The sequence below is a fragment of the Melopsittacus undulatus genome, chromosome 5, assembly GCF_012275295.1.
Source record: "Melopsittacus undulatus isolate bMelUnd1 chromosome 5, bMelUnd1.mat.Z, whole genome shotgun sequence".
Taxonomy (NCBI): domain Eukaryota; kingdom Metazoa; phylum Chordata; class Aves; order Psittaciformes; family Psittaculidae; genus Melopsittacus; species Melopsittacus undulatus.
The window spans coordinates 36,056,945-36,082,915 of NC_047531.1; the positions used below are offsets into that span (position 1 = coordinate 36,056,945).

The 25,971-nt window shown below is 41.6% G+C and overlaps 1 protein-coding gene across 1 annotated transcript in view; it reads right to left on the reverse strand.

Annotated features, from left to right (window-relative positions):
• The window catches only part of CAMK1D (calcium/calmodulin dependent protein kinase ID), a 217,161-nt gene that overhangs the window by 26,237 nt on the left and 164,953 nt on the right, over nucleotides 1-25,971 (reverse strand). Inside the window, exons 4-6 of the mRNA XM_005143332.3 lie at nucleotides 13,873-14,011; nucleotides 10,550-10,676; nucleotides 1,624-1,699 (exon numbers count right to left, since the gene is read on the reverse strand). Coding sequence (XP_005143389.1) covers nucleotides 1,624-1,699; nucleotides 10,550-10,676; nucleotides 13,873-14,011 — 342 coding nt within the window. The remainder of the gene's footprint in view (nucleotides 1-1,623; nucleotides 1,700-10,549; nucleotides 10,677-13,872; nucleotides 14,012-25,971) is intronic.

Genomic DNA, 25,971 nt, shown 5'->3' on the forward strand with positions numbered 1-25,971 from the left:
CCGCTGGGCTTTGCCATAAAGTCAGAATCAGCACTTTTGATTTCTGCTTTATTTAGCAAAAGCTTTTTGCATCCTGCTCTTCAGGGGTGCTCCAAGATAAATCCATCCCCTTGCAAAGTTTTGTACACGAGTTTTCAAATATTCATGTAGGTTGAAAAGCCACTTATAAAGCTGATGTTCTTAGGCAGGACTTGGTTTTAAATACATAAACATACATGCAAATAAATGAAGCCTTCCTATACTATCTTAATATATATATAAAAGCTACTTTGGGTAGCATATAACTTATGCTCAAGACTAAATGAAAGTGTAAAGAATAAACATTTCACAGAGTGGATAACAGAGCAATGAGGTTTGTCCTGGCAAAAATAGCTCTACTACACCATCAAAAAGCTATTCATGTTGACAAGCCACTAAATGTTTGCATAAGGAGAAAGGGAACAAAGTAGGAATGCTTTAATGCTGTGCCTCGTTGGAGCTGCTTTTCCCTCCAGTCTTGTGACAGTTGTGTAAAAGGAAAAAACAGAAAAAAGAGAAAGCACTGGCAACGCTGGCATGAAAAGACATTTGTTTCTGTGTCAGTCAACAGCTACACAGCAGCTCTGTGCTCTCTTGCACAAAAGGAACAGGCTTCTTGTGCACTACGTGGTCACCCTGAGTTGGCCCATGGCAAAAGCCTGACCTCTCAAAGACCCATATGAACAGGTCCTCCTTCAAAGTCTGCTAGGCTATATAGATGCAACCTATGCAACTGCTATTTGAATGACACGCATGGACTCACGGACACAAGAGCATAGACTACTCCATCCAGACAGGTTCACAGTCAGCAAGTTCTGCATTTCCTTCTCAATCCAAATACTAGCAGTGATTTCATATATTTATGCATATATTTCATATATTCATGCACACAGAGCTGGATTCAGATGATGGTGCCTAGAAATGTTATGGGCACCCTTCTCTGAACAGTATTAATGACCCTTGGTACCAGGGTATCCCTGTTACCACAATGGTCAGGACACATCTCCAATCCTTCCAAGTTGTTGGTGGTACAGGAGGTGGTTTACCTGCTTTCACAGCTTAAGTACTGAAGGCTGCTCTTTTCATGGATACAAGTCTGGTCTTTGAAGGATTTCAAGACCCAACTGGATAAAGCCCTAGACAACCTAGTCTGACTTCAAGGACAGGACTTCCTGGGGTTCCCTTCAATCTAAATTATCCTATTAACCCTTTCTGAAGAAGGGTGGCAGGTACTGCATGAGGACAGGCACCAAATCTCTATAAATATGAGTTCTGAGATCTATCCACAACTTTGGAGAATGCACAAAAATCCTGGCCCTGTAGCTTTCTCAAGAAACCAGTCCCTACTTCTCTGAGCAGCAAATAGCCCCATCAGAGGAGCAAGCCCATATTATTGCACATGGTTTAGTTCAGCTTTTGAAGGGTCCTGGCCATTTCCTACCACTTCTGTCCAAATTTCAGCCTTTGTGTAACTGGGAGGTGTCCAGGGTTCCTGTTATCCTGGGTCACAATTGCCAGAGATTAACTTTTCTGGACCAGACTAAGAGGGAAACAATGTGGTGGGAGAGGATGTTGCCTGTGATTGAAAACCCAACAGATACTCACAGGATGTATGCGATGACCCCAATGGACCAGCAGTCCACGGCTTTGCTGTAGGGTTTCTGTGCCAGCACTTCAGGAGCTGAAAACACAAAGCCAAATGAGCACATGTTACAACACCAAGCATTGGAAAGTGGTCAAGAGGTAGGACCCTAAAACTTGAAGCTCCGTGAGTTGCCCTCCACATACAGCCCTTGGATTTGTAAATATCCCAAGGTTTTTGAAGCTCATATTCTCACAAGGATGACTCCTAAAGTGGAGTAAATTCACCATTTTCTGACTAAGGACAGAAAGCCAACCCAATAAACTACACCTGCAGGAGAGGAAGGAGAGCTGCCACCATACCTCCCAATGGCTGCCTTCCAAAACCTGATGCATGTCAGACTCAGAGGGAATAATTTGTCCTCTGCCTCTGGGAACACAGACACCTCTCAAAGGAACGAAGCCTTTTGCCACTACAGATTTCAGCCACCATAGTCTGAATTTTGCTAGAACTTTGAGCTGGGCATCTGTTGAAACTCTTCGTGGGTCTGCTTTCCTGTCTTTCACCAATGAGAGTTAAAAAGATGCATGCTTTTGTTTGGGAGCCTGGAGTATTATGTTTTCCCTGCTGGGACCTTTCAGTGCAAATGCTTAAACCTAAATTTTAAACCCTTGTGAGCCTATAATCTTTTTCATGTAAAGAAGCTTTTGCTTTATTCAAAGCAAAAATGTCCAGAACAATGCAAGAAATCACTGACTGTAGCATTCCTAACACAGACTTGCCACACTGGGCTTTAAAAAGCACAGTATTTCCTCTGAGTACATTGGATTTTAAATGGTGCAAAGAAATCATGAAGGGGCAAGTCCCAGCAAAAATAATCCTTTGGGGTTACACCTTTCTCTGCTAGGAGTCTTGCCAACATCACCACATTTAGGTACTTGAAGAACTGCAAAACAGAATTGTGAAGCACATAAATGTATTAAAACGTGAACCTCACATTTAGTTGCTACATATGATTTGGTACATTGGTAAGGACTCTTCAAAGAGTTATCTTCTTAAGCTAGACAAGTCAATAAGACTAAGGTCAAAACTGCCAGCAAGGGAGGGAACAGGAAAGCAATAATGAGAAACAGAAAAGACTTTCTGGTTTATGGGCATAAGGACTTGTAAGAGACTGAAGGGAAGACAGTGCACAAGGCAGAGGAGAGCATCCAAGCTTTTCACAAGCAGTAGAATGATGGAAAGGGTGAAGTCACACTGGGCACACATTGTAAAAAGGAAGAAAACACAGGGGAATGTTGTTAAACATATAACAGGCAGACAGATTATGCAGACTCAAAGAGTGGGATATGCCCAGTCTGCAGCACAGGTTACATATGACCCTAGTTTTCAAATCATCGAGAAAACTGGGACCACTGCATAAGAAGTTTAGATTATGGTTCTGTTCATATATTGTTAATCCTAAACCACTGTTGTAATGTGTGAATATACTTATCCACTACATGCCAAAGGAGGTTTGTTTCTACTGTACCTCACATGAAAGTCTCCTTACCTGGCCCTCAGTGGCAGAAACCTGCACCCCAATTCCTAAGAAGCCCCTGACTCCTTCCAGAACATGGGCATGCTGCTATAACGTGCCAAGATAAAGGTTATACTATTCTTGCTACAATAGGGGACAGAGTTGTGGAAATATAGAAGGCACCTACAGTTGCACCCAAAATGCTGGTGTCCAAATGCAACTCCTTTCCTAATGGCTGGGTCAGGATCTGTGCAGCAGCTTGCTGCTAGTCAGTATGGTGGGGCTGAATCTGAAGACAAACTTGGGATAGAAGAATAAAGCACCAAGGAGCCATCCTGTTTGTCTTGCTACTGCCTCCCAAATAACCTCGCAAGCTGGGACAATCTGCCAAATTTACATTTCTCCTGTATAAAACAGTTGTTGCTCAAAGTTGCTCAAGATGACCCTCCCAGACAACTCTTGTGTCCCTTAATCTGACTCTTTCCTTCCCGATTCATCAAAATTTGCCTCCAAGTTTTCCTCTAAAAAGAATTCTTTTTTCAAAATGTGCATCAAATGGGGTTGTGAGACTCTGTTTCCTTTTTGTTCCATCCCTTATGACTGAATTTTGTGACAAAATATACAGACAAAGGGAGTTAAATTTCCCCCATTCATAGGTGATCAGATGTCTTCAAACTCTCCACTCTTGCAAAATTTCCAACACTTTATTCACATATCTCTTCTACCGTTGACTGTCTGCTCTTTGCACCATTTTCAAGACTGGTAAACATTATACATCTCCTATCCCCAAAGAAAATATTATACAAATGGCTCCTGAGCACTTCAGATCCTAGTGAGCTCCTGACATTATACAGATAGGGCACATTAACATAACAAAAAACCAATCTGAGACAAGGGGGTGTGAACTATATAAAGATTCTTCCTCTCAAAGCATCAAAGCTGAGCTGAGGCATTTCTCTCAGTTTTAAAGGAGTGAAGAGCACTGAGACAGTTGCTGTTGTAGATGGTAGCTGTGAAACAGGTAAGAACCCCATAGGATCAAGCCTGAAGCAAACATGAGGCTACTACATCCCCTTTGGTAAACTAAAATGGAAAAAAGGCAGGAGGTTTAACTAATTGTTTTAAGGCCAAATGTCTGCTTTTGATTTTTGTTCCAAGGAGCAGACATGCAACAGGAACAGGAGAACATAGCTAAGCATCATCTGTCTCTGATATATGAAGACAGAAATATTTAATGAGCTGAAAAAACAAGTCAAAGGAGCTCTCAGAAATGATGGCAGATCAGTGCCAAGAGGCAAAAGCAGAAGATGCAGTGAAAAGAATGCATGAGCTGATGACATTAAAGGATCAACACAGATGGCTGAGGAGGCAAAACATCAGTAAGGAGAAGGGGAAAGTCAAAGCTCCCATTTCTGGTGCTGGGGTGATGCCAGCTGAGCAAAGGCTTCCAATATTGCACCTTCCCAGCAAATGCCTGTGAGCTCAAATGCTACCCAATGGTCATCCACAGACAGGGAAGTCAATGCGGGAAACCTGGACTCTTCCTCCACGTCAGGGAACTGTTTCAGGCCAAATCAGCATTGCTACTAGCAACATGGGGCAGGTAAAGTGTTGGGGTAATAGTCCCAGGGTCTCACCCCACCTGCAGATACATGAAGATGTGCTTCCCAGGCCAAATGATGTGGTGTTTCACAGTTAGATTATTTTTTTTAATATTTTTATATATATTATTATATTATATATATGTCTTATTTTATATACATTATCATCTTATTTTTATATTGTTATATTTTGCTTTTAATACAAGAAAAAATAACAAAAGGCTTGTTTCAAATGGAGGTTTTAAGAAAAGGCACAAAACAGGGACCTTTGGTAACCTTTCAGAGCACTGTGCCAATACCCCCACTGAGCACAGCTATGCTAATAAGCTCCCTAAAAATGCAGCTGATGGATGCCAAAACCAGCAATCCATGTTCCTGCAAAAAACTCAGGTGGTGGGGATTGCTCTGATACTTTAAGCCTGCTGAACAAACTGTACAAGTCATGAGGGTGTCTGTTCTCATACCAGCCTTAGAGTTAAAAGTGATTCTCCTTCACTCCCAGGATGGTGCTGCTCCCTGCAGATTTTGTTGTCTGATAAGAACTCAGTCTAATGCTATATTCTGTGATTTATACGGCTTCCCATAAGCTGCATGCCAGAAGGAATGATGCATTTGAACAAAGGGTGAAGGTTTTGATGATCCCCATAGGAGTTACATATCAGCAGGCTGCCGTAAATATAGGAGGAATATAAAGACCTAAATAGGGTTAAAATGGGCAGGCATATGGCTCAGTTGGCCACACAAATTGGCGTGGTGCAAGCCACAACTGGTGGTTCAGCTGGTGACTATTTTAGTGCCAGTTTCCATCATGTAGGCACATTCTGTAAGTAAAGAAGGGCGAGAGTGGGCTGTACGTGTATGAGATGGCCAAGAAATCCAAGAGGGAAGGTGAGAAACGGGCAGAGTTTGCAAGGGACAGCAAAGGGAGATAGCGCCAGCCTCATGGTTTAGGACTCTAAGGTACTGCCTCAAGAAGATGAACAGAAAAGAGCAACCATTGAGAAGATGGCTGGCTGCATGAAAGGCTAACCCAGCCCCTCTCCTGAAGCCAAAGATGGTGCAAGGGCAGTGTGAGCTCCTCAGCCACAATACAAAGTGTCTTCCTCACAGTTGCAAATAGTCTAAGAAGCATATGAAGAGGCTTCATTGCCAGATCAGAGTCCCTTTTTCACTGACTCCTGGGATGAAAATGACTTCTTTCCCTTTTTTCACAAATTCCTCCAGTGTTCATCCTGTTCTGGTTGGCTAAGACTTTTGAAGTTTGGGGCTGTTCCTGAAGGACAGCAGAGTTTCTGTGCAGCCTGAAGTTGCTGGCTTCTTGTGCTCCTGTTGTCCATATTTCATGTTGCTGGGTCAGATCCAGATAGGTTTCATGGACCGTAATTCAGCTACAACCACATCAAGCAAACCCTCCTTCAGGATATGGCAATGGAGCTGAGCAAACCCTGGTGATGGCAGTTCCCATGCTTTATTTTTACTTTATTACTCATGTTACTGCCTAAACAACTCCTGGGGTTGCTTTTTGCTAATAAGGATATTTCAAAGGCTTATTAAATATTTTCAGACCATTGACTCAAAGTATATTGAGTAAGTCAAAATTCAACATGGGAATCTAAATGCTTCGGTCTTGCACACGGCTAAGAGAAATGCATGGCTCTGATATGCTCTGAAATTGCTACTGGATCTCTGTCAGAGCTGACAGTTGTGAAATGACCTTTCATAAGCACTGCAGAAAATAAAAGCAATGAGTGAGGTGGAGTCTGTAGTGACAGGACAAGGAGTAATGGGTTAAAACTTCAACAGGGGAAGTTTAGATTGGATATAAGGAGGAAGTTCTTTACCGTAAGGGTGGTGAGGCACTGGAATGGGTTGCCCAGGGAGGTTGTGAATGCTCCATCCCTGGCAGTGTTCAAGGCCAGGTTGGACAGAGCCTTGGGTGACATGGTTTAGTGTGAGGTGTTCCCTGCTCATGGCAGGGGGGCTGGAACTGGATGATCTTGAGGTCCTTTCCAACACTAACTATTCTATGATTCTATGACAAACCACACAACCTGGGTCCAGCCCAATTCCTACAACAGGGAAATGCAAGAATATTTTACTAGAAGTTGGGTTGGGAGTCAGAGCAAGAATTTTAAATCTCAGTAGGACTAAGATACCAGCCAGCCAAAATCACATAGCTCAGCATTTCTGCAAAGGAGATTAGGCTGCCCAAGACAGGCTTTGTAACGTCTTTTCCTAAGTTTTCAATGCTCCTAAATGTCTTGCAAGTCTAAGTCCCATCTACAGAAGTAACTGAAGGTTTTAAGAGACCAGCTCTCACAGAAAGTCAGTCAGCGAGACCTAATTCCCAAGCAAAATCTCTTCTGAGGAATTTGCTGAGTGACTGGATTCGAGTCCTGGTGAGTGCCCAACTTGACACACCTCAAGGATGAACTCATTTTCAGGCAGTTTTGAACACCTTCTTCAAGTTCTTAGAAATGGTCTCAAGCTGGGTAGCCCAAATCTATAATGTTTAAATCATTTATGGCTTACACAGATCTTGCCCATAATCACACTCAGGGTTTTGAAAAACACCACTTCTCCAGTGTAAATGATGGGGTGGGATCCATGCAAGCCACTCCACACACCTGATTTGCAATCAAATGAGCCACAAAAGCTGCCTCATCTTAACCCAATTTAGGTGCTATCTAAAAGTTAGGTGTTTAGTCCCAACTCACCACCTAGACTCCTTCCATAAGAAAGAGAGTTAAGAGTGGCAAGCAGATAAGAAAATGGAAGACTTTTTCAGCATAAGAAGCTGCATTATCAGACCCCTCTTCAGTGAGTAAACATTTAGATTGGCATCTTAACAAAAGTGGCTCAACTAGTTGTGTTAAATTATCCTAACAATCACTATGGGACCAAAATCTCTGACAAAACTCCAGAAGGAATAAGATCCCTGAACTGCTGACAGTAATTTAATCTGTAAGGCAGAGCTTTAAAAGCTGATGTGCTAATGAAGTACTGGTTATGCACATTATAGATATATTCTAATTTGATAAGTAATAATTTTGTCTTCAGAAAATGATATTTGTTGAGAAGTTTAATTATAATTACACTCTCCCTTACTCAGTGAATTTCTGAACCACATAAACAGGACTTTAGTGTCTTGGGTATCATTATTCTTTGGAGGTGAAACCAAGAAAAGTTGAGTTAAAATCTGAAATACAGAGTTGAAAGTATATCCTGTTTGGGGAAATCAGACAGAAATGACAGGAAGGTTTACACACTTGGAAATACTTGGTCAGCAGACATGAATTAAGAGCAGGTCTGCTACCAAGTCAGAAGCTTGTCCAGCACTTTGCATTGTTGGATCTGACTGGATCCATTTCTGGAGATGAAGTATAAATAGTAGCAGATACTAATGACTTTTTAACAGAGCCCTGGGTGCCTTTGACATGTGATACGTGCCTACTTTTATCCAAGTCATGGAATCATAGAATAGTTCAGGTTGGAAAGGACCTTAAGTCATTTAAAAGCAAACTGGTTAAACTGACAAAAATAATTAATTCCTCATGAAATATTAGAAAATAGGTGTTCTACATATCTGTAAGGAAAAGCATCAGGAAATGTGTTGTAAGTGATGCATCCCCACGTGATACTTCCACCCTACGCAAAATGGCTTGGAAAAAGCCCACACAAAGGTGGCAGACAGGACACTGCATGGGCCAGCACTGTGGCATGTGCCCCGATCCGGATGAGGACATGTACTGTTGTGCCATTAGGAAGAAGGACTCTTACATTTATTTCGGGCATTAGGCAGGTGTTGCAAATGGGAGTGATGCTGGAAGGCAGGAAAGCTTTCAGACATGGACAAACTGCAGACCATGTATGCAGAAGCCATGTCACCAGGAACCACATTTGTGGGCATCACCACAGTGACCAGCAACAAAAATTTTCTGTGTTTGGAAAATGTTGTCCGGGGAACCAATTATATATATTAAAAATAAATAATAAAGGCAGCACTAATGAGGAGCTGTCTCCTGTTCAAAAAAGAAACAGAACAAATATTAAAGAGGTTTTCTTTGTGAGAGAGGGGAAAACCTCCTGTCAGCACTTCAGAAATAAGCGTCCGTGACCTCTTGAACCATGGTGAATAAAATCCTGCGTTCAGTAAGGTAACAACAGGCTTGGAGCACTTGTGTAGCTATCAGCGACCAGACCATGAGTAATGGGAGCTCTCAAACCTCTCTCAAAGCACTACGATTTGTGTCACATGCTCCAAGAGCTTCCTCTCCAAAATAGCAAGTTTTCTTAAGTAAATGGCCACGCAAAGAGGCCATGAGATCATCCAGTGCCCAAGCAGAGCCACACTCTCTCATTTTCATCAGCAGGTATCATCTGAGCTTCCCTGTGTCTTCAGACTTATTCTAGTCAGTGCCCATTTCAGAACAAAATCGAATGTGCTAATTAAAGACAGAAGAGCTGAGAGCTGAAATTACAAAAACTGCTGCCTCAGCTCAATTCCTTCTAGTGCTTTGGAAGAAGATTTCCAGTCTGGTGTGATTACACATGACAGCTATTCAGGCTCTACAGAGTGCATCCTGACTCACATGGCTTAAAATAAAATGATGAGCTGATGGCTTCATAAAATGGGAAACCAGAGAAAACTGTTCCTTTTCCTGATGTTACAGAGTGTGTGTCTGTGCAGTGTGAAGATAATGCTCAGGAAAAGGTATTCTTGAGACAAATTTGGATCACTGTGTCGTAACTACATTATCTTTTTGAGTTCTCATACCATGGTATCATCAGAGCTGTGAAAAAGGTGAGGTGGCAGCTGAAAAGCAAAAGGTGGCTCTGACTGCTGGAAAACATTAAGTTTTTCCTGCTGGAAAGGTATGAGACAGATCTATCCCTGGGGAAGTCACTGTGATTTTAGTTTCATAGATTTCATGGATACCCCAGAGATTCATTTTACAGTCTCAGCTGACTAGCTTGGTATCGTAGGAGACACAGGCTTTCCAGATGTCTTGTGCACAAAATGAGTCTTTTAAATAGTGTTTGCTCAAACAGACCCTTCTCATATTCATTTACTTCAACTTTTTAAAAGGATGCTGGTAAACACACTGCTAATCAGAAGCCTGGTACAATCACTGCTGAATGGACAAGAGAGCAAAGAATAAATGACAGGAAATAAAACATTTCTGAATAAACTGAAAGAGGGTATATTTGGATTAGACATTAGACAGAAGCTCTTCCCTGAGAGGGTGCTGAGGCGCTGGCACAGGGTGCCCAGAGAAGCTGTGGCTGCCCCATCCCTGGCAGTGTTCAAGGCCAGGTTGGACACAGGGGCTTGGAGCAACCTGCTCTAGTGGAAGCTGTCCCTGCCTGTGGCAGTGGGTTGGAACTGGATGATCCAAAACATTTTATGATTCTATGAAATTTAGCTCTTACATTTTAATGTCTTCTATCACATTAATCTGGATATGCTATCCTTTATGCTTAATATGTTACATTAGGTAAAGCTTTTTGGTCTTAAATGTGCTTGCAGAATCAATACATTTCATGTGTCCTGATTTAGTTACAGGGAGTGTCTTTGAGAAGACTCATTCTGCAATGGATGAAATTCATGGAAGTCAACAACAGAATCCCAGAGCTGGATTGCAGGATTCTCCCCAAGGAGAAAAGTACACAAGACAAAAGACCAGCAACTTTTGGTACCTAATGAACATCTTCAAAACCTCATTTGCATTATATAGTGGCATTAGAAAACCAGTATTAATTCTTTTCACTCTGTGTCTTGTACTGCAGCTGGGAGGAGTGGACAGACAATATAACCAAACCTCTTACCAACATAGCCAGGAGTCCCACAGGCTGTGGACATCACATCTCCTTTACCCTCCATCTTTGACAATCCAAAGTCACTGATCATGATTTTTGACTCTTCATCCTGGCTATAGTAAAGCAGGTTCTCGGGCTAGAAAGGAGAACAAACAAAATGGGGTTTGGGTTTTGAATATTAAAGTTCAATAATAACATCTGTTGGTTTATGTGCTGCATTTAATAGAATCCTTAGTTACATCATACACTAATAAAAATTGGTTCCCCTCAATCCTAAAAACCTGCTCTTATAATTATATGGAGATTCCCTCCAGACTTTTGTATGGCAACTAATGGAAGAAGATGATTCCTTGGGCTTTGAGTAACTTTCCTGGGATAACAAACTTCTCCTTTGGCACCTCAAGTAAGAACTAAGTCTTGTGCATTGCTTGTGAGATGTCTGACAAATTACCATTTCATAATGATAAAAAGGATTCATTTGAAGCAGGTATATATGGTAAATCCAGGCAGTGTAATGAAATTGGTTTATACAGCATTTAAGTACAGGAAAACAGTAGCTATTAAAGAATTCCTCTATCTTCTCCACTGAAAATAAACTGTTATGAGAGAGGAAATGCCTTTATATTTAACAGACTTGCAGCAAAGATGTTTTAACTAGAGCCAATTAGGAAAAAATCCTACAGCACCAAGAAGTACAGCAACTTGTTTATGCTGAGAGAAAACAATCATGCCACAAACCCCTGTGACTTTATAGCAGTGTCAGGCAGGTTGGAGAGCTCAACCAGCCTCCATTTGCTACACCATAGTCCTCCATCTGTAATACCACTGCAAAGCTCTCGCTAGGTGTTGTGAGAGAACACTTCTTCCCCTGCTAAATATCCAGGCTCACAAAAAGGTCCAGCATTTGTGGCACTCTGACAGCCTGCTGCTAACGGGGTGCCACTGCACCACCCAGAGCCTGGGGTCTTCATCTATAGAAGTGATGGATACCCAATGTTTCGACACAACCCTCGCGCAGAGTTTTGCTCAGAAGATGGTAAAAATGCACATTGCCATGCAACACATTTTGTCTATCATCCCACTGTGTGCTCCAGCTGCAGCCACACAGCATCATCAAACTCCTTGGGACACATCTAAACCTGGATTTGTAAGGAGGAATAATTGCAGTGCAACAGCACCAGCATCTGTCTTCCCTCCTCCATCACCACAACCTCCTGCTCTAGGGAAAGGGGAGACAAAGAAGTGCCATGGTTGACGCTGCTCCTATTCTACTCTGAGGTTCCCATTCAGCTTCAAGTGGAGGTTAAAGCACTCTCTGTTTCCCCAGCCCCCACACGAACCCACGTAGTGATGGTTTTATCCATGGGACACAATGGCCATGAGAGGATCTACAAACTGCACCCACAGCTGTGAGCCAGCTGGGGCTAAGGCTAACAGGGAAGCAATTCTGTTCATAAAAATAATTATGAAGTTGTGCAATTTATGTTTCTTTCTCATGGTAGCTCCTGAGTTCAGTGCTTTAACTGGCTGTTACAACGCTGACACTGTTTTCAGGCACTGCATGAATCAGTTTTACGCTATGGTCTGTCCTTGGTTTAAGTTACTCCTGACCTTTACTAGTGCACTTCCGACCTGCTGAGGGGTTGGCAGAGCTGGTATTAAGGGAAAGGCAATTATTTCCCAACAATTTTTGCTAACTCAGCTCAGGTTCCCACTTATTCCTATATAGCAAGGCTAAGAAACCTACCCATTAAAAACTTAAAACTTGTTTAAAACTGGTTTAAAACCCTCTGGTCCTTCAAGCTCGTTAATTCAAAAAGCATTAATGAAGTGGCTCTGTACCAAGAGGAGTTGCTTGAGCCTTTCAGTCATTTTCTACATCTTGGACTTCCCTGGACCTTATGTGCTTCCATCTCTTGTTATCTGATGTTGTGTTACTTAGATTAGAGACCTGGAGCCCAGATTTGCTCTTCCCAGATACAGCAAGTACTATTTTGGTATCTGAATAACACATAATTACAATAAATAATTGTTATGGATGTTTCATGGGTTGCATTTTTATAGAATGGATTCTTTCCCAGAAATTAATTTTAGGGATCACGATTTGAAACTCATGCTTATCTTGATATTTTATCCTTATTTTTGCTATCATGGTATGCTTGTGCTAACAGAAATTCTCTGCAGGTGTTCCTCATATACCATATTTTATGAGCCATTTTAAGAACTGATATGGTACTGGCAAAGACTTGCAAACAAAAGAAAGAGACAGAACAAAAGCAAGTCTTTGCCCCAAAATACCCCTGCAGAAGGTTGGTTTGATCTAAATTCAGCATGTCCTTACATAAATTCTGAAAGTAATTTGTGGATGAGTCCACTTCCCAATTACCACACCTCATATTTTATTATAAGAACTTTTTAATATGATTAATGTTTTAAAGTGGGAGCTACAGCCTCCCTTTAAATTACAAAGACAGGAATGCTATTAAGAGCTTGTACAACAGAACATCTGAACACCACAGCATCAACATCCAAGGAAATTCTTGTTTGGAGCATCCCTCCAAAACACAGCCAGAGGTATTTTATTGACTGAATTCTTCATCTCTATCAGGAAGCTTTGGTGGAATTAACTAGCTCAGGAAATGAACCCACAGTTTTCTTCTAACATTTGCATCTTTTTCTAATGTTTTCTGCTAATTAATCATTTAAGATACTAAAGACGGGGAGGCTTAGCTGTGTGTTATGAAATCCGAGCCTTTTTGCTTATCTTAATGGCAGTTTAAGAAGGAAACAATACAGAAATAATGTTTTGGTTTGGGTTGGGTTTTTTAAATGTAATAACATGGTACAGCTGAAAGGAAAATTATGTAAAAATCACACTGGCACCCAATGATCCTTAGAAGTATCCTTGCTGTTAACAGTGTCTTCAAAAACACTGGTCCAAATAGCACAATAGGAAATCATTCAACTTTCCCACACTGTTTATTGTTACTAATTATTATTAAGTAAATATAGCCCAGCAGATCTGCAAGATACTTTACAGCAGTAAACACTTACATCCCAGCTGAGTTTCCTGCCTTAATGGAACATTTCAAGTCTTAATGAATGACTTTTTCCCCACACCCATCTGTGCAGAAAGTCCCACTGTAACAGCACTAATTGCAAAGGCTTCATTAAAACCAATTACATGGGGAGGCTTCAGAGCATCCCTCTTACTGCAAAAACTTCCTGAAACAGCCAGTCCCAGGGGAGGCTGGACTTAATATCTTAGACTCATATAATTATACAACCTTCATTAACATTTCCCAGAGGACTGAGTCACGCTGTGGTCTTACCTTGAGGTCCCTGTGCACAATGCCCATTCGGTGCAGGTAGTAGACAGCATCCAGGACCTGCCGGATCAGGGTGCTGGCATCCTTCTCAGTGTAAAACCCTTTCTCAACAATGCGGTCAAAAAGCTCTCCCCCAGACACTCTGGAAAACATAATGGGATGCAAAAGTATGAGGATATGGTTTGCCATGTGCTTTTTACCTCTGGATCTCAAAGTGCTCCCCACTGTCCCAACAAGCATTTGGTTTTGGTTTTCTTATAGTCCAAGGACTGGTCATGCTATAATGGAAAATAAAATCCATTGCATACCAGAGAGTGGGCAAAGACTCACTAGCACTTGCAGAGGGAAATCACAACTCTACCCCAGGAAGAGCCAGTGGAGCACACACACTGGTTCCTACGCTGTATAGGTGAATTTAGTCTGCCCTTCCCACTAGTGCTGGCCCATGAAGGTTGTAAGGCTCCCTACTAGTATGATCCTTGGGGTTCACTTTTTACTTCACTGATCAGGGCTTGGGAAGGCTACCAGAGGAAGGCCAGGCTGAATAGGGCTTTGAGCAACATGGTCTAGTTGATGCTCCTGATCTTTGCAGGAGGCTTTGAACTAGATGAGCTTTAAAGCCCCTTCCAACCCAAGCCATTATATGATTCTCCTTTCCCTCTTTTCACTGGTGAGTGAAATGCATATGGTAGCTGCTGACAATACCTATAGAGCATTAGTTTATTAAAGGATTCTGCTTCTCTAGCAATTTTAAATGCTTTCAGAGATGCCCTTCCTTTACTCTTACATCTATGTTCATCTATCAGCAGCCACAAACTCTTTAGGCAGAGCACAGGCTCTGACTGGCACCGGTAACAGACAGTTATTGAAGAGGGAGCACAGATTATCAGTGCAATTAATCAGCAGATGACACAGATGGGGAAAGGATTCCACAACTCAAAAGAGGAAAGAAAATAAAACCTTGATATTCCACTATTTAATGTCGGCTATATTACACTTTTCTTCAGCCCTGCTAGAAATAAGACATTCTAAACCCAATCTTAAATAAAGAATGGAGACATTAAAACTCCCTGGAGGAGTATCTGGGGAAACAAAAGAGGAAAGAAATGTCTGAGTAATTGAAATAATAAAACTGTCAGCAAAAACCTGTCCTACCAGGGTAAATAAGAGATTTCCATTTTAACAAGCAAAACCTATTAAAAAATGCAATGCATGTGATAGGGTTTTTTTTTCAGCAAGTTGCACCACTTAGCATATCATAAATAGCACAGTAAAACTTTCTTTAAAAACAAACCTCATAAAGGGAAAATAATAAACGATTACAGTCATTAAATACACATGAACAGGGACCTTGCAATTATATGAACACTAGGTAATTCAGCCACTCCAAGAAATAACCTGCTTGAATAATGCCATGAAGTCACTTCCTAGGGAAGTTTGGAGCCTGAATGGGGGAGAAGGTTACAGCTGAAAATGAACACATTCAACTCTGAAAATTAAAAGCAACCTTGCAAGAAGAAATAATAAACCAGATAATCCTCCCATTAAGTGCTAGGCAAACAAACCAAACAGCTTGCTGAAATACTGGCATTAAACTGAAGTTCTGCAGTAAAGGCGAAGTTCACTCAGGGTCTGAAGTCCACCTGCGAGACCCCTGGCTGTACCAGCAGCCCTAGGGATTGCTGCTGGCAGGGAGAGGATGGAGCAGAAGCAGTGGGATGATAGTGGAGCAAGAGAAAGCTGCCGGTACCTTATTGAACTGGAGAGCCCCTGACTAATGGCACAGTGGGGAAGGAGGCATGGCAGGTAGAGACTGCACTGGTAGAAGTGCCATCACAAAATAACCTGCTGTGAGATTAACATTGCATAGAAAAACTTGAACTAGAAGCCCTTCTTCACTAGCTTCTCACAACAGGAGTTGCATTTCTCACAGATATGCATATACACAGGGTATTGCTCCAAGGACATCTCAGCCCTACACCCTTTGCCCAACCCATTGCGTGCCTTGCCAAGGGCAGAGGCAACAGACACAACTCTGCCTCGCCATTCACTGAAGGCAGATACAGTTTTATTGAATCTGGCTCCTATTAGCTGACTGTCTTTATAGTTCCCCTGCAGCCCTTTTGTTTCCCATGGATTGATTGCACTGAAAATGGAGCCCACGCAGTCATTAATATGACTGAATGCAGCACATTTCCCCATGAAAATGTAGTGCGTGCTGGTTTGCATTTCATACAGTTACTTTTGTTATAGTCAAGAGACGCACTGCTTTAGTAGATACTGATTTACATCACACGCTTTCCTGCACAAGGACTCCTTCGATGTTTGCAGTGTACACTTTCACAAATTGCTTTTCATTAAAATGACAGAATTTCCCCCCATGCCCGCTCACAACCCCCTTAAGCCTCATTCTTAAATTGAAAGCTTTTCTTAGTCAAATTGAGGCCAGTGCATCTACTGTACCGGGCTCAATCTGTTTACAATTTTATTTCAACACATGGAAAATATTTGCAACCTCTCAAATAATGCATTGCAAACCAGGGCTTAATCCAAGGACTCGGGAGGAACAGGCGGTCAGTCTGCAGCCACTTGTTTATTCAGATTGCAACAGAATTCCAGGTACATGCAAAGAGCTGCAGGCCCTGTGCTCGTATTTATTTGTGTTGTGACTTTGTGTTGTGGTGCATGGGATTTGCACTGCATGTTTGCGCTCACCTATAGAGTCTTCCTGCTCTGAGCAAGAGTTGTGGCTGGGGTTCACTTCCCAGCAATGCTCTGCAACTCAGCACCCAAGGCCATGGGTACTTTCCATATGTAGCTTATGTCCATATGGCTTTTCTACTCCAAAAGAGGGTTAACTCAACCATAATATCATTGGGAATGCTGCTCGCTGCATGGCGCCCAAGGACTGACGTAAATCAGTGCTGCTCCAGGAGCAAACCAGTGAGGGCAGCTGTGGGAGAGCATTTGAGCTCTAAACTCACGATGGAGATGTGGCCCGTTTTGTCTAAAGCTGGTCTTGAGCCCAGCCCCCTCTACCCTGCTGAGACAGGACTTGGCATCCTGCTCTGAGCAATGCTGGGCTCTCACAAAGCAATTTGTTTGTTCCAGTCTTTATTATTCTGGAATTGTTATTATTTTATTTTTAATTGGCAGCACCAGCTTTGCCCTCTCTATGGCAATTCTGAGCAGTGCACAGAAGGCAGAGTTGAAACTTCAATCAGTAAGAGCAGAATTGGGTCTTTGTCTTAAAGAAATTTAAGACAGCATTTTCTGACCATTAAGAGAGGGTAGGAGGAATTTCTCATTAGTGGAAGAGGACTGCTCCTGTTCTGCAGCTGGCACTGGCTCACAGAGCTGGACACAGTGCCCCAAACAATAGCACAAGGAACCTTTTTCCCCACTGATTTTAGTATTGGTTCCCGGCAAAGGAAAAGTCAAAGGAGGAGTAGCCAAGTGCAGTTACTTGAAAAGCATTTAGCCCTGGGAACAGCTCAAGTGTCATGCCATGATCCTGAGTTGTACTTGCCCTGCCTAGGGACTCAGAGCTGTGTAAAAATAAGCAAAAAGGCTGCCACTGCATTTTCTGTATGGATGCCTGATGGGATCCCCTGCAAATCATGTGTCTCCATCCAGTGGTCATTGCTTGGCCACCAAATAGTGGCTCTGCCCTGGTTCACCAGGTAGCATGCAGAAAGCCCAGCATTTAGAGAAGGAGCTGAGCTGGCTCGGACAGGATAAAAGGACCCTCAAAGAGCTCACAATGCTCACTGTAGGTGAAGGAGAAGGCACTCTAACCGTGTCCTAATATTATCCAGTCCTTGTCATTACACAGTTTCTACATTTTTGCAACTCCTAATTTACAGATGTAACTGGGGAGAGATTAGGAAACATTTCATAGAATCATAGAACAGTTTGGGTTGTAAAAGACCTCAAGATCATCGAGTTCCATCCCCCCTGCCATTGGCAGGGACACCTCACACTAAACCATGGCTCTGTCCAGCCTGGCCCTGAGCACTGCTAGGGATGGAGCATTCACAACTTCCCTGGGCAACCCATTCCAGTGCCTCACCACCCTAACAGGAAAGAACTTCCTCCTTATATCCAACCTAAACTTCCCCTGTTTAAGTTTTAACCCATTACCCCTTGTCCTGTCACTACAGTCCCTAATGAAGAGTCCCTCCCCAGTGTCCTTATAGCTCCCCTTCAGACACTGGAAGGCTGCTATGAGGTCTCCATGCAGTCTTCTCCAGGCTGAACAGCCCCAACTTTCTCAGCATTAATATCACACCTTTACTTTACATTAACCCATTTCCCCATCAAGTTCCTCAGGAAAGAGTCAAACTGACAAAGAAAACAACCCCTGCTGCAGGTATGGAGAAAGGACACAATCAACCTCTTCCCGAAGGAACCAAGTCCTTTGCAGTACCAGCAGGAAAGCAGAACGTGCAAAGTTTCAGAGACATGCTTTGATGAAAGATGAGCATGAAACAAAAACTCCATTGTAATTTAAGTCTCCTTCATAAACACAAATCAAGAGCCAGTCTCTCTGGATTTCTGATGGTTTTGCCTGCAGTGAGAAACCTGCACTCGCACATTGCAGGTCACTACCAGGTACCTGCCAGATCACTACCGCAGCCGAGCTGCCTGGCAGGGAGCAACCCTATATATGTTACCTTCAGGTAAATAAATATATGAATAAAAGAACAAATAAATGCTGGAATTAAAAAGACATTAGTTGTGTATTGATATTGATGCATTCATGTTACTATTCATTTCTCTTGCTAATGCCACCTGTGTGTACAGAATATATATCCTCTTACTTATTCACCAATGCATCCCTCACTGTTATCAAGTGTTGGAAACTTTCTGCTTGTTTTCGGACCTTGAAAAATAACACCCTCTGGATTATCCTTTTGACTTCTTTGCCATTTGGCAAAACACTGATGCTTCCCTTTTATGTCCCTCTTGGAGTACAGGCTGGAATTGCTCTGGATGGTTTACTGCTTGATAGTTTAACTGCTTTTTATCAAAAGTCTTCTTGATGAACTCATCAGTGATGGATTCAAGCAAAGAATCCCATCAAAGGTATTCAGCACTCGTAGGCTTTTCCCTCCAGAAGTGTGTGAAGAAGTTCACCTGATGCCTCACTGAAGTGTAAGCCATCATCCAGCCTCCATTGGACAAGTCATCAAAGCACCATCACGTTGGGTTAGAAGAACCAGCACAGAAAGGCAGAGATGTCTCTAGGGTCCCACTAATACTGTTAAAACCTGCAGAAGAAGGATGCCTAATGAAAAGAAATTTGGAGCAGGAGGCATCCCAAGTCAATATGAAAAATAAGTTGAATATGAGCATTACCCTACAACCGTGAATAGCCTACTGATCAGGAGTTACATATTCACAGTTTCTGGTAATATAAATCAGAAAAAGCACATAACTCAGCCACCAGGGCATGAAGCTGTAAGTATGAGGTGATATAAAAAAGACTGAAGGAACCATTCCTGGGAAGTTTTTGCTTTGAAAATTACTTTCCTCTAATGAAGCAATTCCTATTAATAAAAATATCTCATTTTTTAAGATTTATTTTGTTTTTAATGGGGGGCTTTTTTGTTTGGCGTTAGACATTCTCTGTATTGTGAAAATGCATGAGAACCACAAAGCAAATCTGGCCAGCTCTCTGTCCAAAAGGAAAGAGAAACTGGCTGCCTTCATCTCACTGTTCAAACAACGTAACACATAAAAAGAAAACGAGTAAATAGATTAATATATTTTAAACCCAGAAAGGAACATTATGATTATTCAGCCTGACTGCTTGCAAATAGAAGTATGTGATTAAAATTCTCCTTGTGCCAGTAATCTAAGGTGTTAATCAGGCAGGGACAGATATTGCCATAGAAATACTGCATATCCTACAGAGACTTTCCTTTTCCAGTATACATCTCAGCAAACTGCATTGGCTTTCTCATTTGCAGCACATCATAAAATATACTTAATCAAGGCAAAAAAATAGCTTAAACAAGGCAAGGACTTTCCTTGTTATTATAGCTTTAAATCAACCACTTTTAAACCTGATGGTAACAAAAAGCTCCAAGGCCACCAAAGAAGGAGAGCAGGATTAATTCTGGCTTATTTTTACTAGGACACAAGTGTGTGCCTGTGGTGGAGAGGGATGGATGGATGGGTGTTAGCACCTGCTCCTTTTATAGTGCTGTTCAATGCAACATTGCTATGGGATTTATTCTTAGGGGGGCTGATGGTTCCTCAGCCCTTCACCACCACTGTGATGGTGGCTGCACTAGAGGGATGCTCCACACTCTGAGGAATTGTTTTGGAAAAGTTTGGGCAAAACTGATGTGGTTGTCTCTCAGAACCAAATTGGGCAAACCAGAACAGCTCCTTCCCTGCATTATAAGTGCCATATGACATTTGCTGAGCAGCTGTTAATGATTTGAAAGCAGCTGTGCTTTGGTGAACGAACCTCTCTTTCCACTGGGACAAGACAGTTAAGTCTGGTAAGCTCAGCTCAGGGATGTTGGCAGCTAAAATCTTTGGAGACCACATTTTCCTTCACAGAATCCCTACTGTTGAGGTCTTTCAAGGTCCATGATTTTTTTGAGTTTGATGCTGTCTTGTTTTATTCAAAATTTTAATCCATATTCAAATATCTGATATTGTATTCAAAATTCTCCCTGGTTCCATCAGCTATAAATAGTGTGACAGAACTAATAGCAACAAAATGACAAAGGACATGAGGTTTTTAAGCCTTTTGTGACTAAACGTTACTGACTGACAGCTTATGACAGCTTTTCAAATGCCAGCAGTCCACTTGCCTCCACCTATGCTTGTTCCCCCTGGGCAGCCATGTGTGGAGGAGTCCTAGGACCTGCCAGCTACCACAACACTCTGACAATTCTGGCATCACTATTTATGAGGCACATCTCTATAGTAAAGCAACCTCTACTGATAACCCCACTATGCAATACTAAGGAATACTGTATCAAACTTTCACATCTCTAGCCCTCTGCTGAGGTCTATAAACATAATGATGGGCAGAAGATGGGCATATCTTTTCTGCTCTTTTGAGCTCTTATAGTTTGATTGGCACCTCCACAGGAGCCAAAGTATTATCTAGTATTAGGAGCTTGATCACATTCAAGTGTGCTCCTTGTCATTTTAAAAAAGACCTATTGAGCGTGGTAAAACAGGAACAGGTTGCCCAGAGAGGTGGTAGATGCCCCATCCCTGGCAGTGTTCAAGTCTGGGCTGGAAGGAACTTTGAGTAACCTGGTCTAGTGGAAGATGTCCCTTCCCGTAGCAGGGGCATTGGAACTGGGTGAGCTTTAAGGTCCCTTCCAAGCCAAACCATTCATATATATGACATACATGCTGGCTATTTAGCCTGGTTTTCTTCATTGCTTTGCATTAAAAGACAGTGCTGAAGCTCAGCAATGGTGACTTTCAACTGTGCCCACCACGTCAGTCAACAGTTTGATCTCAACACATGTGAATCTATCCATACAATGGATTCACCACAGGTTTTACGGTGGAAAAAAAAAATCATTTAATAAGGTAATTAAAATATGCACAGTATGCATAAAACAACTCAAAAGTTTAGTTTTAAGGAAGCAATTGCTCTCTGATTTATTAATTTCCTTATTTGAGATGTCAGCAAATCAGTGGAGTCACTCTTGTTCATTGTATGTACATAAATATATATTTAAATAGATGCAATTTTGTTTCCTCAACCTTTCTCACTTTGCTTCCAGAAAACAGAGAAGGAGAGCTCTGTAGACAAACCACCACACAAAATACATTTTCCAGTATCCAAAGGCTGGAACAATGTATTTCCTAACTGCTGTCATATTCCTCCAACTCTCCATAAAATAAGCGGATAGTTAAAATCTGGAGGAGATCCCTCACCTGACAGCAATTTAAAAGTAGGTCATGTTTCGGGACTAATAGGCTGGGTTTGTTTTCCTTATGACTTGTTTTCCAATGAAAACCAACCTCAATGTCCTGCCAGCATTAACTAGGAAGAACAGACCTAAAACTAATGAAAAGCAACGCAATCGTAGGCGGAGACTGTAAATTAGTGATGTATAGTAAACAAGTATGAAATCCAAGATGAATGCAGCACTAAGAATTGACCTAAATATCACAAAGGAGCACAGAAAAGGATCATAAAGTCAGTCTCAGCTGGAGCTTAAACAGCTCAATTTTTCTTTGAGTAACACTTAATAGAAATTTGCTGTTGTGTGCATATTCCTTTCTCTGAGTCTGATTTCCACATGCTTTCTCACAAGTGAGTTTGCAAGCAGATGTCATCATGGAAATAGCCAGTGTTAAGATAATACTAACACTTGACTTAATAGAGAAAGAGCTCTGAAGTTACAATTGTATATATATTTAAAAAGCCATTAATGTGCTCTTCAACTTTTGAGAAAGTGTGGGGAAACTTGCAGGGAATTGATAAAGAAAAAAACCCAAATTCTAATTGCTTATAATGAAGTATTCTTCATGTAACTAAAGTAAACACAAGAAAAAGCCCATTTTCTAGTATAGACACAATTTTAGAATATAAAATATCTATAAAAATCAGGAAATAATTGTTGGAGTTATCAAGGACAGTTCCCTAAAATGCTCTGTGGCCATGAAAAAGCAAGCAGAAGGTTTGGGAAAAAACTGAGTGCAAAGGAGAAAATAATTTGTCCCCCTAAGCATCCGTAGTACACTAACAACTTCAACATTTTTTACAAAGTTCATCTTACCCAAACTTGCAAATTAACAGAATAAGCACCTATATGAGAAATACCACCCCCATCTTGTTCAGTCAACACAAGGAAGGAAGCATTTCTAGGGTGTGATGCTGCTAAGGGCACACTTCAAGGTGTGAGGAATAAAAACACCCATTTCTGTGGTCATTCAGACAAATCCCAACTTGATGACCCAAAGATGCTCTGGCCAAAAGTATAATCAAACTTGAGAAAGTGGAGAGAAGAAAAGCAAGCAACACCAGAGAGCTGATCCATGAGAAGAGAGATCACATTTACACATAAAAGAGATAACAGAGGAGATACAAAAGCACTCTACAAAGTCATAAAAAGGAGGGAGCATAGGAAGAGAAATACAAAGAATTATTTCACACCACAGATGAGAAATGGGGGACCTTGTGGAATTAGCAAGCAGTGGATTTAAGACAAAAGCCTTTGTCATCAGGAGCAATCCTGGAACAGAGGAATCTTTGGTATGACCCAATGAAATGGTGCTCATGTCCTTATGCTTGTGCTCATCAAATTAATTATTGAATTATTCACTCAACTTTGGTCTGAATGTGCATACCTATAATAAGAGAGTATTTTGATTCATTCACTTAAATCAAATATGACAGATTTATAGATTTTAAAGCCAGTATGATAATCTAATCTGACCCCAGACAAAACAAAGACTGTATAATTTTTGCCTCAGATCTGTAGCTCCTGGCTGGACAAAAGGCTATTGCTTAGCAGTGTAGCCAGGCTTGACTTAGAAGATACCACTAATCCTTTGTCTGCTTTGTCCAGTGGTTAATTACACACACCCACTAATTACACTGAGGGTGTTTCCAATGATAATTTCTGATGTCCCATTGGATCCCTTTCAACACCACCTGCAGACTCTTCAGCTATATTAAAGCAACCTTACTCTTTTTAGTTTTTGGTAACTTAATTTTTCCTGTTTCTATTGGATGTTTCTCTCTCAAAAAAAAAAAATTGATATTCAACAGCTACTTGCATAGCCTCTGTGAAGAGCTAACTAGAAGCTGACTACATATAGAGTGATGCACATTTCCAGGTTTCCATTTGGAAACTTAAATTACCATGTTAAGTACCTTCACTTACCTCTGCATCAGTAATGATCTGGCCATTCCTGGACAGCATATGGACCAGTGCTAAGTATCTGAATTTCAATACTGAATCAAATATAATCTAAATAGAATATGGAGTTTCCAATTATCACTCTCTTCTGAACATCGTTTGTTCACTCTGCTACCTCTGATGGTTTTTATCTCATCGCTGTTCAATCAAGCTATCCCCATTTTCCACAGCAGAGTGTGAATTCCTCCAATTTCAAGCAGCATAGAGAGACATCAAACTGAATTCTTACAACTTTGATGCAATCACAGCTAAATACAACATATGTGACTATTTAGAGCAATATTGTATCTTTAGCTAGTAAACTCAGTTTCAACAGGAGCTGCAAGGGCACTTGTAATGCAATTGAAAGAACCAGGAGGAACAGATATTGCATTTGGAAACCTCAGGACTATACACAACTTGATTAATCTCTTGCTCAGTCATCTTTAAAGAGAGACACTGGCCATGGTGAGTGAGGATGAGCAGCAAACACAACCAGACCAAAGCTATTAAAAGCTGTTTATGGCAAACACAGTGGTCTAAATCCCACTGCTCCAACCCCACTACAATCTATGGTGCTGAGCACATCCTGCTATGGCCCACCTGAGAATTTCCTCTCACTCTATTAATTGCAATTCTGCACATTACCCATCCTTTCCCAGCTCTGTGCACGACGCCTGTGAGTGGATGTGATTCATGATGCTGCTCGTGCATTGCTGACAGACCAGCAACAGCACTCCCAGCTAAAACTGTGTTTATTTGCAGATCACCAGCTGCATTCTCCCGTTAGCAACAGCTCATTTCCAAGCTGGCCCTCTGCACAGATAAGGCATGGCAGTAACCAGGAGAACCCTCTGATTTATTGTGGTTTGGCTGGAGGGTGGCAGCACAGATATTCTCTCACGGCCTTGAGGGAAGGTTTATGATGTACAAAAGGCATCTGGTCCTAATTCCTGATACTCTCCAAAACACCCAGAAGTTGGGCATGTGAAGCACCAAGGCTCAAATGATTTTTGCTCTTCAACTACCATGAGATGAGCTCCTCAAAGAGATGTAGTCCATGGCATTCCCATGAGAGATGGGAAGAATGAGGTGCCATCAGCAGCCCATGAAGTGACCAGGCAAAACTGGCCAGCAGAAAATATGGCCTCAAAAAATGCTGGGAAATCATGAGTAAAACCAGCTGGGCATGGAGAGAGCAGAAAGAGTGATCCTGATGACACCCTGTGGTTGCTCAGTCCATGTTGGCTGTCCAGCACTAAAACCAGGTACCACAGTCACAGATGTATTGATTTTATTCTATGAAATAGCTGAAATTCTATGAAATAGCTGAAATTTACTGCCTTTTGAAAGAAAAATCCCACCCTTCCTGCAGGGAAAATACTTGCTAAAAGATCTAGTAGGAGCACAGTACACAAAAGAGAAAGTTTCCAGAATGTCCTACATAAAACAAATGTGCCCCAGGGCTTATTATAGTAATTCTTCAATTAGTGCTTTACTGGTGGCTGAGTTAGCCCAGGCCATTGAGATATTTCTAATGGAAATCATCAATTCATCACAGAGACAACTTCCAAGAATCTAATCACACAGATGAAAACAGACACATGTTCATGCTAATAATAATGACTCCAGCAAAAGGGGGAAGATTTTATGCATCTGTTATTTTTAAAGGTAGCTATTTGCTCCCGTATCTTAACAAACCAGGCTGGCCAACTGCCAGGCATTCTGTTTTTTACTGGGACCAACCCATGGCCTTGGGAGAGATTTTAAATATCCACTTATACATTATTGCTCCAAGGCTGCTGTCTGTTCTAGCACTTTACACGGTTGCCTTGACACAGAAAGCCAAAGTCTGCAGCTAATTCTTCATTAATCAACACAAGTAGCTCCACAGGAATGTTATTTTCAAGGAAGAAGAGCAAATCAATGGCAACAAGCAAACCCTCACAGTTCATGTTCAATATATTACGAGTTTGTGTTACCATTGCTGTGTCTATTTCTATAATCTTTTAATAGGTAAATTAGTAGCAAACTATAAAAGCTGGTGTGAAGAAAGCAAAACCACGATTGACACAACAAATAATCAAAGTTAGCTGAAATAATGGAGAAAGAATGAACCAGACTGTGTCAGATGCTGTAATCTGTGGGAGCTACATCCAGCACCAAAAGCCCAATACAGTATAGTTCAAAGACTTTTCCCCATCTC